The sequence below is a fragment of the Sorghum bicolor genome, chromosome 1 (assembly GCF_000003195.3).
Source record: "Sorghum bicolor cultivar BTx623 chromosome 1, Sorghum_bicolor_NCBIv3, whole genome shotgun sequence".
Lineage (NCBI taxonomy): Eukaryota > Viridiplantae > Streptophyta > Magnoliopsida > Poales > Poaceae > Sorghum > Sorghum bicolor.
Genome location: NC_012870.2, coordinates 22,922,392 through 22,938,787, shown reverse-complemented (window position 1 = coordinate 22,938,787; position 16,396 = coordinate 22,922,392). Strand labels below are relative to the sequence as shown.

The following is a 16,396-nucleotide window of genomic DNA, read 5'->3' as shown; positions in this document are numbered from 1 at the left end:
GACAATATTTACTATAAACAAACAAAAATACTACAGTATTAAAATCCAAAAATTTTTTAGAACTAAACAAGGCCTATACTAAAATAAAATCCTAGAACATCCATGGGAACGAACCAACCCCTACCGGTCTACTCCGTACGAAACCAGCAGTGTACGCTCACCTGTCGCTTTTCGTCTTTTCCAGTCTTTTTCCCGGCAATTAAAGTGGAAAAAGATGGGCAAAGACCAAAGAGAAAAGGGAGCAGCAAGATTGGGAGATTAGATTAGATTAGCGGCGTGCCGGAAAAGCCCCTCGCCTCTCTCTCCCCTAACCATTCCCCGGTCCCCCGTACCTGAAGAAACAGGTGTGGTGTGGTGTGGTGTGTTGGTGCAGTGCGACTGCGAGCGCGTGGGTTTAGTCAGTCAGAGCTTCGCGGATTTCGCGGGTGCGTCGTCGTTGGACTCTGATGGCCGCGGCGCGGCGGCAGGCGGCGGTGCTGGCGCTGGCGCTGGTGGTGGTGATGGGCGCGGGGTGGGCGCCGGGCCCCCGCGGATGCGCCGCGCAGGGGGAGGCGGTGGTGGTGGCCAGCTACGGGGAGGGCCGCCTCTCGCTCAAGCCTTACGACTGGACCTACCTGCGCGGTGAGATAGTTTCAGTGCTCTGTGATCTGGGTTTCGGCTCTTTCTTACGTTCTCCTACTGCGGCAAAATTTTCTACTTTTGTTGGGTGTAGGTGGATGTTAGTTTTCCGGGGTTTTGCGCGATATTTTTTTCGTTTCTTTTTGATAGAATAGGAATCGTGGTGATGAAATGAAACTAGCTGTTACGGAAATTCACGGAAAACGTGACGCACGTGTCGCGGAATTCTACTTGCTTATTAGCAGTTTGGTAGGTTCTGCTTAGTTTTGGCCTTTCAGTCTTTCAAGATGCTACTTTCCTGCAGCAGCTGTAAGAGTTTGGTTTAGTTGGTGTTCCGTTCTGACACGTCTTTGCTACAACTGAATACTGATTTGTCTCATCCGTGGCAATTCTATTTTGGTCATTCCTTTTTCTGGATCGACCTTAATTTAATACTCTACTTCCTGTACCGCCAGTTGAGTTCCCGCCGTCGTTCTCTTCTGTCACCATGGATTTCGCTGCTGACATAGACCTTGTAAGTGAAAGATTCTGTCACCCCGGCCGAGCATTATTGAATTATCAATTAAGAGTTATTTTCTCTGCTATATCAGGTTTGTTAAGTTGGTTTGTTGGTACTTACTACTCTTTGTGGTAGTACCTGGGTCATGCTTTGGTATCAAGCACTGATTAGTGGCTAAACTGCTCTTAGATCATGCGTGTCTGTTTATCAGTTCACATTCCAGTGTCTAAATTGGAGGGGAGGAATTGTGGTGTCCCAAATCAATGATGGGTAAACAGCTTGTATGTTGGCATTTTTTTCCTTTCACATTTTATGGACAGTTATGAGCTCAGTGCCTTGTATAGATAATGGGGGTCGGAGGGATATGAAACACTGGTACTGGCGTAACTTGTGTTGTGATCATAACAGTGAACGGAAGTTTTCTTTTTTGAAATTTCTTGCTTTTTTTTTCGTGTGGCAACCCCCATTTGACTTAAATCTTGCTACATTGTTGTATCATATACCTCACAATTTCCTTATGTGTAGTTTGTGGAATATTTCTTTGAATAATGCAGCATAGGGAGCACTTGAAAGGCATTCCAAGAAGCGAGCTTGCTATTATCTGTTTGATGAATTCCAACCCTCCAATTCCTGATATATCTGATTCTTATCTGGACAATTTATGTGAGTGCCACATTTCCTAGTGTGATGGTTGTTGCATTTGGTGTTTTCATTTCCTATTTAAACTGTTTCTTGCACCTGCTTAATTGCACGGCAAATTTGTTTAGGTTGCTATATGTAGTTTGCAACTGTTCTCTTCTAAATTGAATGGACGATTTATATCCTATTAACACTATCTTTATCCTATCATGATTGGTGTTGTAATATATTTTCATGGTTCTAGCAAAACTTTTTGCAAACAATGAGTGATAAAATAAGAAAGATCATCACTGCACATGTTTGCTTATCCAAAGCTATGGGATCTTTCAGCTTGTTCATCCTGAAAGCCAATTAGTTCAGATTTTAATGTTGTAGAGTAATTTTGATGATCAGCACTCTGTGGTATTTCACATCCAACCTGAGGGCTTCGAACTGTATAGCCATCTAGCATCTGTGTTATTTCCTGCTGGCGTTGAGCAAGATATTTATTTCTGTGAGCTAGAAACTTCCCATCAAGTGACAGTGCTTTACCTTCCAGTCGTTTGGTTTGAATGAATAGTATATTTCGTACAGAAAGAAGATGTTGATTTAGGGGCGCCCTTCTGTTAGCATTGTTGTTGATCTTTTTCTTGAATCTATTCTTAAATGCGTAAATAGCTTTCTGAATCGTTCAACTAATTTTGACAGGAAGGTTCTTTATTGCAGTATCAAACTCTCTCCCAGCTGGACCTTTTGGCAACAGCAATATAATTAATCAGCCAAATCTGGTGCAATGCATACCATTTCAGAAAAACACAACGGTAGTGCTAACAAATGACCAGGTAAACTATCCTTATACTGTAATTTTCTAAAAATAAAATTCTATCATATGAGATCTATTGAATAATACTCCCTTGTTTAAATTATATTAGTTCACTTTGCCTTTTTTTTATAAGAGTTCACTTTGCCTTTGTCATAAGTTAAACTTCTCTAACTTCGACCAAGTTTCAGAAAAGTATATTAACACCGATAAGGTCAAAAAAATGGCCAATCAAAAGATATTTGATGGACACTTAATGAAACTAATTTGATGTTCTACAAACTTGGTCAAAGCTAAAGAAGTTTGACTTAGGGCACAACCAAAGTGAACTATAATTTGGAACAGAGGGAGTATGTGGTAATGTAATCCTTATTTGTAGCAGCACATCTTTATGTTGAGTTATAATAGCTATGCTAACATTTGGATGATCATATTTTCAGTAATTTGATTACACTTTAGTATTATATTATGAATATTAATACTGCTTCTGTAATTGTGTTGATTGGCTTTTCTCAAGTCAAATAATTTGGGATTAGTATTGACATTGTCCAGAGTAGTCACCTCCTAGATACAGTAGTAATCAATTAGATAACTGAAACTGACTCTTCGATGATTACTTAATGGACCTAATTATACATATAATACTGCTAGACCTTGTGCCCCAAGGTACCACAATCTTGTTCCTCTAATTCCTGTAGTCAATCATTTTTGATCCTCTGTTTTGTGGAAGAAATTATGATCCTGTTTTACACCAAGTAGCTGAAAAAACAATATCTTTGGGCTTTTGCCCTCAGTTCACTGGCAATGGTTTTCATGCAAGTTACTATGGATGCTCTGTAATCACTTTATCAATGTATTTTTTTTTCTGTTTTAAACATGTCCCATATTTTATTTCAAGAATTGAATTATGAGTCAGATTTGTTTTGTAAAGTTGGTTTGGTCGTTGTAGTGGTTAACTTGTAATAATTTGGTCTGATTTCTCTCTTTAGAGAATGAAGCTGGATACTTTTTCCATTATCTCAAAAAACCTTAGTAATACCAGATTGAAGAAATTTATTACCTTCTCGCTCATTAATTGTGGAAGAAATTTACGATCCTAATCTGTTCATTAAGTGGAAGAAATTTTTTATCTTCTGATACACTGAAAGCCCCTTAAGAAGTTCTATAAACTTCTGAGATGCCGACCTTTGATTGTTTTCTGTAGATATCTCCTGGGGTATGGTACATTGGGTACTTTCATGGCCTTGGTCCTGCTCGCACGCAATCAAAGATGGTATGTTTTGATCAGGACATCGCTATAGAAATCTTGGTCTCTACTGCATGTTTATCTTTTCTGGACTTTTGGCACAAATATGCATTGATCAATATATGAATTTGTGGTGGTTGTACTTTTGCAGATTAGCCGAGGAAAAGCACGCGTGGTGAGCACTCGCATTACTGTAAGAGGATGCCCCACTTCAGCATTTTGGGGACCATACTGCAACCAGACAGTTGACATGATTGGTTGTTCTCAACCTTCATCAATAGATAATAACTCAAGAAATCTTCTAGATCTGAATGTTGAGAGGAGGAACAGTTTGTATACTAGAAAGCACAATAGGCGTATTAATATCTTATCACAGCCGAACCATTTAATAGAACAAGAAGTTGCATCTAACGCCACGGCCTTGGTGAGAATGGAAAACTCGATCAGTTGTTCCATTTCTAATGACTCCTTATGCATCAGACAAGGCGACATGAAGTTCTACTTCTTGGATGTAGTCAACCTAGCATTGCAGTTTGAAATTACAGCTACAAATTTTGGAGCTCTAGGGCCATCCTTGATTTGCTACCTGCGGTATAATGCCTTTCCTCAAAGAGATCTGCATGACTATTCAGGTGATATCAGCCATGATCCTTTGGTTGTGAAGTCGCCAAATATTGGGCGTTGGTATATTGCAATTGAGTCTGTCAACAAAACACAGATGAATGTTACATCATCACCACCTGTTGTAGACACAACATGTTTCTCATTAAAGTGGCAATTGACTGGATGCTTGAATGGAAAAACTGGAACCAATTGCTCTTGGGAGGCATATGGGCTCCAGGTAAGTCTGTATTATACTGCTATATTGTGCTAACTGATAGGAATGTATGTACAGCTGACTAGTAGTTTGCAATAATCCATCCAACTTAAGTTTATTCTCCATTAAAGATACAATGAACTGCCAGTTAACTATGTTTTTGCTGAGTTTCACGCACTAATTAGTTCACTCAAATGCTTAATTCTTTTGGAAGTTGGGGCAAAATCACCACTCACGTCTAGGCTTCCTCGAGTGAGTCTATCATGTGGATTGAGTGGGACTTCAGTTCTAGTTTCTTAAAATTTTGCTCAAGTTTTGACCTTAGGACCTTTGGCTCTGTATTGTATCAAGTTTGATGCTCTGAACAGTTTGTACAAATTAGTAAGTTGTTTATGAACAGTAGAGAATGTACCCAGTCCCTTAACTGTTATGTGCAAAACATCTGAACTTGAGTCATGCGGTGTTTTCCCTTTAGTGGATGAAACACGTTTCCCCCCGGAAACAAGACTTTTCAATGTGCCAAAAATGTGAATAAATCAACCAGCTATAACTATAGCGATAAATGTGGTTTTCAATTTCCCTTTTCTTTGTTGAAATATACACAACAGCTACTAATGTTAGACAAATGTTCATTTAAGACTGATGTTGTGAATGCTTTGTGACTATATTTTTTATTTCCCTGTCAATACATCTTTGCTAAGCAAATATTTCTTCCTACACGCAGAGGGTTCCTAAGAGAAGTCCTTCTGTCCCTTTTGAGTCATATTATGTTCCTACTGATGAAAGAGCATCACTGGAAGATAGCCACTTCTACTTGGAACAATTTTTAAGCAACTCATCCCATGAGCAGTTTGCATGGACATATTTCTTTTTGGATATTCCTCAAGGTTCAGCCGGTGCACTTATCCATGTCCAGCTGAAGTCAGATAAAGAATTAAACTATGAGTTGTACTCGAAATATGGTGGCTTGCCATCTAATAATACTTGGGATTATTATGCCAGTAGGACAAGCAGCAGTAACGGTTCAGTATTTTTTTCATTACAAAATTCCACGAATTCAGACATGGATCTATCGATTTTTTATGCTAAAGAGGGAACTTGGTGCTTTGGGGTGAAGCATCCAAGTGATACAGCAAATTCTGAGACATACATGTCTGTATCTCTTCAGGGATGCCATAGAAACTGCAATCAGAAAGGTGTATGCCATTCCTCAGTTGATGAAAGCGGGCTGACTTTCTACAGGTGATTTCTAAAGATGTTCTGTTGTGAAAATTTTACTCTTTAATTAATACTTGATTTTCAAGATAAGGCTAGACAAAAGGTATATCTTGTAGCTCGTGTGATAACCTTTTCATTCCTTTCAGCTTCTGCACATGTGATCGTGATCATGGTGGGTTTGATTGCAGCGATGAGCTAGTTTCCCCTAATGGTAATTACTTTCACGTCTCACTTTAAAAATCTTATTATGGGACAATATGTACTAATGTCTTCACCAATGAAATAGTTTTGGATGTTATTACAAATGTTAAACTTCTAATATATACTCCATCTGTTTCAAATTATAAGTCATTTTGGCTTTTTTATGTACATAATTTTTTCTATGTACCAAGATACTCCTATACGCTATGTGAATATCTATGCACCTAGGAAAGCCAAAACAACTTAATTTGGAATAGTGGGGATACTTTCTAATATGGAAAATATTAAGTTTTTCTACTTTATGACATTTTAAGGTAACGGTTTCTTGTGAAGTTTTCTTTAGTTAGATTGGCATGCAGAAGAAGCATGTAGCTTCACAAATTGCGAGTTTGCGACTACCAGCAAACTAGGGGCCCAAGTCATAGCACACAATACAGAAGAGCAGCTTCACCGCTTGGGCTGGCTGACTAGGGATAAATCAAAAAAAAAAAAAAAATTCAAACCCCTGAGGTCATGTTGTCTCAACCATTGGCTAGCTTATTGAGATTCATTACTCACTCTCAGCGTCCTCCAGCTACTGTCGCTCTACTTGAAAGCTCGACCTCCCTTCAGCTGCTTGACCTTGTTGTTTACTTAAGCAAAGAATCAGTGTAACGCTAGTGAAATGCCTTTCGTAAGGTATGAATCTAAGTTTGTGCCTGACTTAGGACTTTTATAGTTCCAAGGTCCATCAAATTTTCACAGTTGATGAACTATTGAGAACTAAAAAACTGTTTTTTCAGACTGCATTGTTATTTGTTGGCAAGTAGTTTACAATTATTAAAGTGATTCAACAATGCAGCTATAAAGAAAACCTTACCTGTGGGAGAAAGACTGTCCCCACGGCATTGCCTAAGAGGAAGGGGTTTCATAACCTAGGCCTGTTTAAATTCTCTCCTACGAGGACTTGAACCCACCAAATTTTCACAGTTGATGAACTATTGAGAACTAAAAAACTGTTTTTTCAGACTGCATTGTTATTTGTTGGCAAGTAGTTTACAATTATTAAAGTGATTCAACAATGCAGCTATAAAGAAAACCTTACCTGTGGAAGAAAGACTGTTCCCACGGCATTGCACTAAGAGGAAGGGGGTGTTTCATAACCGAGGCCTGTTTAAATTCTCTCCTACGAGGACTTGAACCCAGGACCTGAGGTGCTGCACACACTAGGTTACATACCCTTTCGCAGCAGTGCAAACCTGTTGAATGAAAGAAATAAACCAGTGCACACCAAAGTTTTGTCAAATGTAGTTGGAATCTTGTGTCCAAATTCTGTATTTTTAGGCTGCAGATATTTTCAATGAGAATATAGTTCCTTCTTTGTGCAAAAACAGTTCTGGGCCAGTATCTTTCAAAAAAAACAGTTCTGAACCAGTTGCTAGTTGTGATGCATGCTTTTGCAACCATGTAGTAAAATTATAGTCTAAAATGGTCACATCTATATGTAGGGCACATTTGGCAGTCTGTTTTTCTAATCGCATCAAATGCTGCAGCTATTTTACCTGCCTTCTGGGCCCTCCGACGAAAGGTATGTTTTTCATCTACTGTCATTGTGGCCTGACATGACCTGTTTGACTTTCAGTTACAACAAGTATTTTTTCTTGAGTCTGCATCATAGGTGGCTACCATCTACAGTGCATGGTGGTTTGTGTATCTCCATAAACTTAAACACTAGATATTCAGGTCCCCAAGTTTGTAGAAGTGTGTCAAATGTAGCCCAAAAACATTTTTTTGTGTCTCCTGTCATTGTTTTCATGTGGGCACAGGGTGTTGAGTGAATGTGGCCCCTCTCCAAATTGTAATGTGGAAGGCATGCCAGCGAGGCAGAAGTAATTTTATAATTCATTCACGTATATGTATTTGATAGATAAACATGCTTGGTTTCAAACCATTGTGCCTATTGGAATCTGTCATGGTCGGGCGCACGTACGTCAGGCGGCGTCGTGCCCGGGACGTGCGCCGTGCCCTCGAGCGCGCAGCAGCCATGCAGGAGGGGGCGCAGGGCACAGGCGGAGATAGTGGCTAGGAAGGAAAGAAAGATAGCTTTCTGTTATTAGCTAGAAGTTAGAAAGGAAGGTAAGATAGCTTCCTATTATTAGTCCTTAAATTTAGGGGGATTGTTGCCCCTTTCGGTTGGGACCTTGGCTATATAAGATTGTAACCACGCAAGGAATAATCAATCAAGTATTATCAGCCTATTATCTCTCTCTCTCTGAAGCCGGCAACTAGGGGGTATAACCCAGTTGACGAAGGCGGCGACGGCGTGGGGGTATAACCCTGCCGGCGACGACGGACCACGACTACGAGCTACGCAGTCGGGGTCCAGCTACCTTGGGCGTTGCTGCCCTTGACAACCTGGTATCGCGGTCTCGACGATCTTCCCCCACCCGCTCCAGCCGCTCCTCCACTGCAGCCGCCGCCGTCGGTCGCCCACCATCGTCGCCACCATCCTCCACTGCCTCCACCTCCGACCCCGTCACCATGGCCGAACCTTCCCTCGCCGAGATCATGGGCCAGCTCAAGTCCCTGACCACGGAACTGACGACCTTGAAGTCCGACGTGGCGGCCATCAAGGACAAATCCTCGTCGTCCTCGGGCAGCGGCGATGACCGCCGTTCGGATGGACTGCGCGATCAAGACTTCCACCCGAAGCACAAAAAGTGGGACTTCCACGCTTTGACGGCACGACCGACCCGATGCTCTTCCTCAACAAGTGTGACGCCTACTTCCGCCAACACCGTACGATGGCCAAGGAGCGCGTGGCGATGGCGTCATACTATCTGGACGACGTCGCCCAGTTGTGGTTTACCCAACTGCAGGACGACGAAGGCACACCATCCTGGGGTCGTTTCAAGGATCTCCTCAACCTGCGTTTTGGTCCTCCCCTCCGTTCTGCCCCGATGTTTGAGCTGTCGGAGTGCCGACGCACGGGCACTGTGGAAGAGTATTCCAATCGTTTCCAAGCTCTTCTTCCGCGCGCTGGGCGCTTGGAGGAGGACCAACGGGTGCAGCTCTACACGGGCGGGCTCTTGCCACCATTGAGCCATGCCGTCCACCTTCATCACCCCGAGACCCTCGCCGCCGCGATGAGTCTCGCACGCCAGGTTGAGCTGATGGAGTTAGATCGGGTGCAGCAGGCTCCACCCCGCGCGGCGCAGCGCGCACCACCCCTGGCACCGGCGGGCCGGCCGGCGCTCCCGGCGGCACAGGCACCCCTCGCGCTGCCTGCCCCGCCACCAGCCCTGGCCGCGCTCCCGGCTCCACCACCCAAGGGCGCCCCAATCCGGCCAAGCGTCTGTCGACCGAGGAACAAGTGGAACGGCGTCGCCTAGGTCTCTGTTACAACTGCAACGAGCCCTACTCCCGGGGCCATAACCGCGTCTGCCGTCGCATCTTCTACATCGACGGCATCGAACTGGATGAGGGCGCCGTGGCTGAAGAGGCCCCGGTGTTCTCACTGCACGCGGTGGCTGGCGTGCCTGGCAGCAACACGCTCCAGCTTCGGGTCCGTGTTGGCGAGGCTGACTTCACCGCGCTCATCGACACCGGCTCCACGCACAGCTTCATCGGGGAAGACGCTGCCCGTCGCGCTGGCCTCTGCATCGAACCACGCCCCCGTCTGACAGCAACCGTGGCCAACGGCGAGCGTGTCGCCTGCCCAGGGGTGCTCCGCCGCGCGCCAGTGCTCATCGACGGCCTCGAGTTTCAGGTCGATTTGTTCATTATGCCCCTTGCAGGCTACGACGTCGTGTTGGGCACCAACTGGATGGCGCCGTTGGGGGACATCGTGTGGAACCTGGCGGCCGGCACGATGGCGTTCCAGCACGCGGGCCGGTCCGTTTGCTGGCGCGGCATCACCCCCCGGACCCCTGCGCGTCTCCATGCTGCCGAGGCCGCGACACCCGTCCTCGACGCGCTGCTGGACGACTTCCACGACGTCTTCGCCTCGCCAAGCGGCCTGCCGCCAGAACGGGGCCGAACGCACCGCATCATCCTCAAGCCCGACGCGGTCCCCGTGGCGGTTCGCCCGTACCGCTACCCGGCGGCCCACAAGGATGAACTCGAGAAGCAGTGCGACGCCATGATCACCCAGGGCATCGTCAGGCGCAGTGATTCCGCGTTCTCCTCCCCGGTCCTCCTCGTCAAGAAGCCGGATGGTTCGTGGCGGTTCTGCGTAGACTACCGCGAGCTCAACGCCATCACGGTGAAGGACGCGTACCCCATTCCTGTCGTCGACGAGCTGCTGGATGAACTCCACGGTGCTCGGTTCTTCACCAAACTCGATCTACGCTCCGGGTACCATCAGGTGCGCATGAGGACGGAGGACATCCACAAGACGGCGTTCCGCACCCACGACGGCCTCTACGAGTTTCTGGTGATGCCGTTCGGGCTGTGCAACGCCCCGGCGACATTCCAGGCCCTCATGAACGATGTACTACGCCCATTCCTTCGTCGTTTTGTACTCGTTTTCTTTGACGATATCTTGATCTACAGCGAGTCATGGGCGGACCACCTCCGACACCTCCGCGCGGTCCTCACTGAGCTACGCCGCCATGTCCTCTTCGTCAAGCGTTCCAAATGTGCGTTCGGGGTGCCTTTGGTCGCCTATCTCGGACACACAATTTCGGCGGCAGGAGTGGCCATGGACGCAGCCAAGGTCCAGGCCATCCACGATTGGCCGGTACCTCGCTCCGCGCGGGCTGTACGGGGCTTCCTCGGCTTGGCGGGCTACTACCGCAAATTCATCCACAACTACGGGGCTCTGGCGGCGCCACTCACCGGCCTGCTTAAGAAGGAGGGCTTCTCATGGAGTCCGGAGGCTGCCAAAGCCTTCGCGGACCTCAAGGCGGCCGTGATTGCCGCACCGGTGCTCGCCATGCCCGACTTCGCCAAGCCGTTCGTGGTCGAGTGTGACGCGTCATCTCACGGCTTCGGGGCAGTGCTCATCCAAGATGGACACCCGATCGCCTTCTTCAGTCGCCCGGTGGCCCAGCGACACCGCGCGTTGGCGGCCTATGAGCGTGAGCTCATCGGCTTGGTCATGGCCGTACGGCACTGGCGGCCGTATCTCTGGGGACGGCGTTTTAGCGTGAAGACAGACCACTACAGTCTGAAGTACTTGCTGGACCAGCGGCTCGCCACCATCCCGCAACACCACTGGGTCGGCAAGCTGCTCGGGTTCGATTTCTCCGTCGAGTACAAGCCGGGCGCTGCGAACGCAGTGGCAGACGCCCTGTCCAGGCGCGACACGGAGGACGGGGTGCTGCTCGCACTGTCGGCCCCCCGTTTCGACTTCATCGGCCACCTGCGCCAATCCCAGCTCGACGATCCGGCTCTAGTTACCCTCCAGGCTGAGGTCGCGGCAGGAACCCGCCAGGCACCTTGGGCGCTCGTCGATGGCCTGGTCCACTTCGCCGGGACGCTGTACATTCCGCCCGACTCTCCGCTGCTCCAGGAAATCATGATGGCAATCCATGGGGACGGCCACGAGGGCGTTCAGCGCACCGTGCATCGGCTGCGGCGCGACTTTCACTTCCCCAACATGAAGCAGCGGGTGCAAGACATGGTCCGCCTGTGCACAGTGTGTCAGCAGCACAAGTCCGAGCACCTGCAGCCGGCGGGCCTGCTCCTTCCTCTCCCGGTGCCTCAGGGTGTCTGGACGGACATCGCGATGGACTTTGTGGAAGCACTCCCTCGCGTGCGCGGCAAGTCGGTGATCCTTACCGTGGTGGATCGATTCAGCAAGTATTGCCATTTCCTCCCCCTTGGCTCACCCATACTCGGCTGAGTCCGTCGCCCAAGCTTTCTTCGCCGACATCGTCCGCTTACATGGTGTTCCTCAGTCCATTGTCTCTGATCGGGACACGGTGTTTACATCCGCTTTTTGGCGTGAGCTCATGAGATTGATGGGCACCAAGCTACACATGTCGACGGCGTTCCACCCTCAGTCCGACGGGCAGTCTGAGTCGGCCAACTGCGTCATCGTCATGTACCTCCGGTGTTTGACGGGGGATCGGCCACGCCAATGGGTCCGGTGGCTTCCTTAGGCGGAATACCTCTTCAACACAGCGTACCAGTCCTCCCTGCGCGACACTCCTTTCCGCGTGGTGTATGGGCGCGACCCGCCTTCGCTCCGATCCTATGAGCCCCGCGACACCAGAGTTCAAGCCGTCGCGAAGTCCATGGAAGAGCGCGATGAGTTCCTGGCCGATGTGCGCCTCCGCCTGGAGCAGGCGCAGACCGTACAGAAGCTGCACTATGACCGCCACCACCGCCCAGTCAGCTACCAGGTCGGCGATTGGGCTCTTCTTCGACTACGGCAACGCTCGGCGTCTTCGCTTCCTCAAGCGCCCGGTGGCAAGCTCAAGCCTCGCTTCGTCGGACCATACCGCATCGTGGAGCTTATCAACGATGTCGCTGTCCGTCTAGCTCTACCAGCAGGCGCCCGCATTCACGATGTCTTCCACGTGGGTCTCCTCAAGAAGTTCCAGGGCACGCCTCCTACTGAGATACCGCCGCTGCCACCGCTTCGTCATGGTGCCATCGAACCAGAGCCTGAGCGCGCGGTACGCTACCGCCTCGCTCGCGGTGTTCCACAAGTCCTCATCAAGTGGAAGAACTGCACCGCCGCGTCGTCTACTTGGGAGGACACCGACGCGTTCCGTACTAGGTTTCCCTCTTTCCAGCTCGAGGACGAGCTGACTCTCGACGGAGAGGGAGATGTCATGGTCGGGCGCACGTACGTCAGGCGGCGTCGTGCCCAGGACGTGCGCCGTGCCCTCGAGCGCGCAGCAGCCATGCAGGAGGGGGCGCAGGGCACAGGCGGAGATAGTGGCTAGGAAGGAAAGAAAGATAGCTTTCTGTTATTAGCTAGAAGTTAGAAAGGAAGGTAAGATAGCTTCCTATTATTAGTCCTTAGATTTAGGGGGATTGTTGCCCCTTTCGGTTGGGACCTTGGCTATATAAGATTGTAACCACGCAAGGAATAATCAATCAAGTATTATCAGCCTATTATCTCTCTCTCTCTGAAGCCGGCAACTAGGGGGTATAACCCAGTTGACGAAGGCGGCGACGGCGTGGGGGTATAACCCTGCCGGCGACGACGGACCACGACTACGAGCTACGCAGTCGGGGTCCAGCTACCTTGGGCGTTGCTGCCCTTGACAGAATCATCGGTGTATATTGCAAATCCATGGGTCTTGGAGTTTTAAATTGATTACACAAAATTAAGTAGTGTTTCTAGTTGGTAGTGAAATTCTTAGGAACTGTCAGTGTCAGATGAAAGAAGGCCTGTCTTGTACCCATCAGTTGGCTTTCATCTCATCTTCAAACTTCTGTTATGGACAGAAAATGTACTCCATAAGGAAGCTAAAACATTTTAATTTAATTTATTATAGACTGCATGAGCTTTGTTTGACCAGATGCTAACTTTTCCCCCCCCTTGCCACTAAGGCATTTGCAGAATGGATCCTTTACACATCTAGTGGAATTTCCAGTGCATTATACCATTCATGTGATGTTGGCACCTGGTGCATTCTATCTTTCCGTGTATTGCAGGTAAGCTACTTAGCACCCACTTGTTGAATGCTAGTGTAAAAATTGTTGGGCATGGTACTGGTATTCATAGTACTGCTCATGTCGATCCAAATCAAGGTTGACCTAATACATTTGTTTTACCAATTCTGTTGAGTGTGTCAAAATCCCATTTGCTCGACTTTCTAATTATTCACATTTCTTCTATTACATTTATATTCTATCTGAGTCCAGTTTTTGGACTTCTGGCTTTCCTTCATGGCTGTCGTGGGTACGTTCATATATATGGCTACAATTGATGAAGCTTCAAAGAGAGCAATGCATACTGCTGTGTTTATCCTCACGGCTCTTTTAGCTGCAACTGGTGCAACAAGGTACGCAGATCGCAGGTTACCTTTTTCTGTTTTCAAAATACTAAGGCCTTGTTTGGATGTAGTCAGATTCACATCAATCCACATGTGTTGGGATGGATTTGGAGTGGAACTTGAACTAAATTCCACCACCCCAACCCACTCCAACACATGTGGATTGAGGTGAATTCGACAACATCCAAACAAGGCCTAAGTGAACTTAAGGTGTCTAATTGAGTTATTGTCTCAGATCTGCAAATATTGGAATCGTTATTGCCATTGGTTCTCTTGGCCTGCTTATGGGGTGGCTATTGGAGTTCTCTACAGCACGAAGGTTTATATGCTGGTCCTCACGAATTAACCTTAATATGCCTCAAAGGTAATTTGCTTGTATTGGACAAATGGTGTTATGAAATAGCACCTACTCTGTGTATCGTGTTTTAGTTTAGTCTTTAAATGGAAATTCCTCACATGCGTATATTTTTGTTTTTGGGCCATATTCTATCGCCCTTTGTGCTTAGGCTTTTGGTGAATGCATAACGAACAATTCATAATGTCCAGCATTTCCTTGAGTGGGATGACTCAGTTGTCATCTTGTTGTTCTTTTGTGTAGTTGGCCAAACATCAGAACTTTGTTCCAGAATACTCTGGAGATGTTGAACAAACGCTTCCGTTGGATATTTTTACTTTTGGGTTTCATGACATTGTCTTTTGCGGCTATCAGCTGGAAGCTGGAATCGAATAGCAACTATTGGATTTGGCACAGGTGTGGAATCATCACTTTCCCTCATTACACATAACATCAAGTTGGAAAGCTTGTGGTGGCTCTGACTTCATCACTATATTTGTATATAGCTGTCTGTTTCACTGCTATATTTTCTAGCTTATTGTTATTTATATCACTGCTAATTGACAGAATTTCCCCCCTCTTGCAGCATATGGCACATAACCATTTATACTTCTTCGTTTTTCTTCCTGTGCTCAATGCGTGTCAGCACAAGGAACCTCAGTCCAGAGTCAAACTATGAGCTATCGAGGCAAGACTCTTTGCCGAGATCAGAGCCAAGGGAAACCTAGGTAAGGAACTGGGGTCATCAGAATGCACCAAGGGAAACCTAGGTAAGGAACTGGGGTCTCCACTTCCTGCTCCTGGTAGCTAGTTGGATGTTTATGTCTGTGGTTCCATGCAAGAACTGGCTGAGTTGGGCTATGGCTTCGACTCATTTTGGCAGAGAGGGGATGTGGTGGATTCATTTAAATAGTATGGATGTGCAGGTCTGTTTGTGTGGGTACATGGTTTATCTGTTGCCGTCCGGAGCGTAATAACATATGAACAATCATAGAAGAGGGATTTGGGAACCACGTGTGGTCAGTCTCCGCAGCTGCATCGCATGAGAACTGTAAATAGCACGGTGCAGGTAAAACATCTATTTGTGGGATGTTGATCCAGAACATTGTTAAACATGTAAATGTGTTGTAAAAGTAATTCGTACGTATCTTCTTGGAATTAGCTCATTGCATCATGAGTTGGCACTTGTCGAAGTACAAGTCTCATAGAGGCTTTGATGTACCTTGCGAATATGAGGGATGGCTAGTGATAAGCCAAACCTTAACCCTAAGCTCATTTGCATCTGGTCTAGCAAAGCAAAGGCTTCATCAAGGATTAGAGGGCAGGAGTGGAGAGACTAAGCTCATTTGCATCCTAGTTCTTCACTACAGTTGAGTTGGAGGATAGAGGATGGTATTGATGCTGATGCTGATTTATTGTGAGAGAAACACTGTTTCATGGCTGAAAAGTAGTGAAGCCCCTGTTGATTTGGGATTTTTGTGTTCCAATTTTCCTCTTCTGGTTGCATGCTTTTGTGCTATTTGATTTTCAGAGCAATTTCTATGGAATTTCTGTTACTCGCTTTTGCCTCGGGGTTGTTGTGAAGTTCGCCCCTTCGTGCTAGGACATGTGAGAGATCAAGATCATGGATCGAATCATTTCTCTCACGAGCACCCTACCTTTCATTGGCTCTTTTTCTGAGCTTTTTCTTGGCTCTTGATTGAGCACGAGTTAGCTATGTTCTTTGTGTGTTTTGGGTTTGTCCTGGAATTCAACCTGTTGCATGTCATGTATTTAGAATCAAATGTCCTGTTGACATGTCAATGTCATTTGAATTGAATAAAGTTAAAATATAAACGTCATTGTCGTGTGGAGCATCAGCTTCCACGCAGGACAGCATGCATGAGGTTCAGATAAATGGGGATCCATGAGGCATTGAGGTGGAGAAAGAGTACACCTAGCTGAACAAGAAAGCTTTGCAGCACTGCAAGGTCACGTGGAGTACCAATAGATCCATCTAGGAATTGCAAATGTTCATCAAGTTCCTTGAGGAACTTACCTCCTTTTGGGGACTTTGATTTGCTCACGAAATTCTAGGTAAATTCTTGA

General features: G+C 46.8%; 1 protein-coding gene across 4 annotated transcripts; it reads left to right on the top strand.

Annotated features, from left to right (window-relative positions):
- LOC110430340 lies at positions 252–15,795 on the top strand. 4 transcript variants are annotated; one of them, XR_002447792.1, is made up of 15 exons: positions 252–621; positions 1,074–1,132; positions 1,672–1,780; positions 2,462–2,577; positions 3,760–3,828; positions 3,953–4,642; positions 5,343–5,860; positions 5,983–6,047; positions 7,525–7,604; positions 13,539–13,633; positions 13,844–13,983; positions 14,210–14,338; positions 14,573–14,725; positions 14,895–15,078; positions 15,235–15,795. XR_002447792.1 is itself a non-coding variant. In XM_021447920.1 (15 exons), the coding sequence occupies exons 1-14, from the start codon at positions 447–449 to the stop codon at positions 15,034–15,036; spliced, it is 2,550 nt and encodes an 849-aa protein (XP_021303595.1). In that variant the 5' UTR covers positions 256–446; the 3' UTR covers positions 15,235–15,795. The 4 variants fall into 4 exon arrangements, 2 of the variants coding, with proteins under 2 accessions (XP_021303595.1, XP_021303591.1); XM_021447920.1 differs by having other exon boundaries at positions 256–621; positions 13,529–13,633; positions 14,895–15,036; XM_021447916.1 differs by having other exon boundaries at positions 257–621; positions 13,529–13,633.